Source organism: Trichechus manatus, unplaced genomic scaffold (assembly GCF_000243295.1).
Source record: "Trichechus manatus latirostris isolate Lorelei unplaced genomic scaffold, TriManLat1.0 scaffold00071, whole genome shotgun sequence".
NCBI classification, from domain to species: Eukaryota; Metazoa; Chordata; class Mammalia; order Sirenia; family Trichechidae; genus Trichechus; species Trichechus manatus.
In genome coordinates, this window is record NW_004444007.1 from 366,804 (window position 1) to 368,616 (window position 1,813).

General features: G+C 36.1%; 1 protein-coding gene across 1 annotated transcript in view; it reads left to right on the forward strand.

The window, feature by feature from the left end:
* The window catches only part of MTTP (microsomal triglyceride transfer protein), a 60,506-nt gene extending 59,243 nt beyond the window's left edge, over positions 1-1,263 (forward strand). Inside the window, exon 17 of the mRNA XM_023734704.1 lies at positions 621-1,263. Coding sequence (XP_023590472.1) covers positions 621-792 — 172 coding nt within the window. The 3' untranslated portion in view covers positions 793-1,263. The remainder of the gene's footprint in view (positions 1-620) is intronic.
* The last annotated feature ends 550 nt before the right edge of the window (positions 1,264-1,813 follow it).

The following is a 1,813-nucleotide window of genomic DNA, read 5'->3' on the forward strand; positions in this document are numbered from 1 at the left end:
ATATGACTAAGTTATATTTTTATAGCATAAGAGATTGTAGGCTATAGTTTGAGTATTAAACTGTCACTAACTTATACTAATTATTCTAAGAAAAACATTAAAAATATATATTTCAAAAAACAAACTCCCAGTGATCAAAATGCAGTGAACACCAACCCAGCCACATGGCTGTCTGGTTTGGTTCCATATTTTACTTGGGCCAGAATTCTGGGAATGTTTCCCTGTCAGCATTCTCAGCTTAAGTCCAGCTGGACTTGGTACTTGCTCAAAAGGGAAGTGTTCCCAAGGTGGGGCTTCTGGAATGAGGGACGGGAGACATAGCAAGGCCTGCAAAGCTTAACAGCATCTCCAAAGAGCTTAAAGGAATTCAGTCCTCCATTAAGGAAAAACGGACTTTGATATTCCAGGCATTTGAAGTGTATCTGTTAGTATAAACAGAAATGGGAAGAAGAAAATCACCTCATTCATGGAAATGGAAGCTGGTAATCTTTGACACTTATATTTTATCTCAAATTGATTTGAAAAAGAAGCTTCAAAGTACACTCAACTTGAATCAGACAGGTGTGGGGTGACTTTAATATATGTATAATTTTGTTGCTGTTGTTGTTGTTCTTATATAGGCAATTCGAGACAAAGTATGAAAGGCTGTCCACAGGCAAAGGTTATGTCTCTCGGAGAAGAAAAGAAAGGCTAGTAGCAGGATCCGAATTCCCACTCCATCAAGAGAACTCTGAGATGTGTAAAGTGGTGTTTGCCCCTGAACCAGAGAGTACTTCAAATGGTTGGTTTTGAACCTGATCGGTGACATTTCACTTCCGTCTGTCTCCCTGGAAGGGATATCCTGTGAAGCGTCTAAGTACTTGCTCTCTGAGAGCACTGTGTTTACATATTTACCTGTATTTAAGAGTTTTGTAAAAAGTTACGAAAAACTTCAAAGGATAAAATTTGGGACTATTCATATACTACCTAGAATGTCATTTTGAGTCAACATATGTGACACTTCTAACAACATTTGTACTTTTCTTGTACCGCTCTCAAACCCCGTTTGGTACAGCAAGAATAGTTCTGCTCTAAGAACAAAATATTGTTTGTAAAAAAACAAAAACAAAAAAACGCTCAAGAGAAGCCAATTTTGCTTCAACAATTTTCAGTCAATGTGTATGAAGACATTTTTTGATAGAACATTAAACGTGACTTGCCTTCTACCAAACATGTTGCCTAATCAGGAAAAAACAGGCTATTTTTTTTTCTTCTTTTGTGGGGATAGGGGTGGGGAAGAGACTTTTTAAAGACTTTGGTCAGTCAGTTTCAAGAATTAGTATTTATATATGTTATTGTTAATTTCGTTAAACATTAAGGTAGAAGGCACGCAGAATTAAGACATACTATTCTCATTTTTCTATGGCCCATGTAGTCAGGTTTCTAGAAGGAAGCTATTCCATCCTTTTCCTCCAGCCCTACAACAATAACACATAGGTGTTAAAAAAAATTAATTTCAGAAACTCCATTTGATTTCTCCTGTTCTGTGTCTCTTTGAGACTGTGATGTGGTACACTGTCCTTTAGAAGGGACATCTCCCTATAGTCATCATTTTATTTCTGCCTCATTTGTTTTATGGTGGAAGCTGTAGTCTATTTGACTACAATCTGCAGAATAGCCAGAATCACCTAGGTAATTTAATACTGCTTCAAGAAACTGATGGATATGGATTTCTGCAAAACAGAAAAGAATTTCTTTATTTGTACAAACTAAAGGAGCCATTTCAAATATTTTCAAATATTTATTATTAAACAGACACATGTGTTTAAAGCAA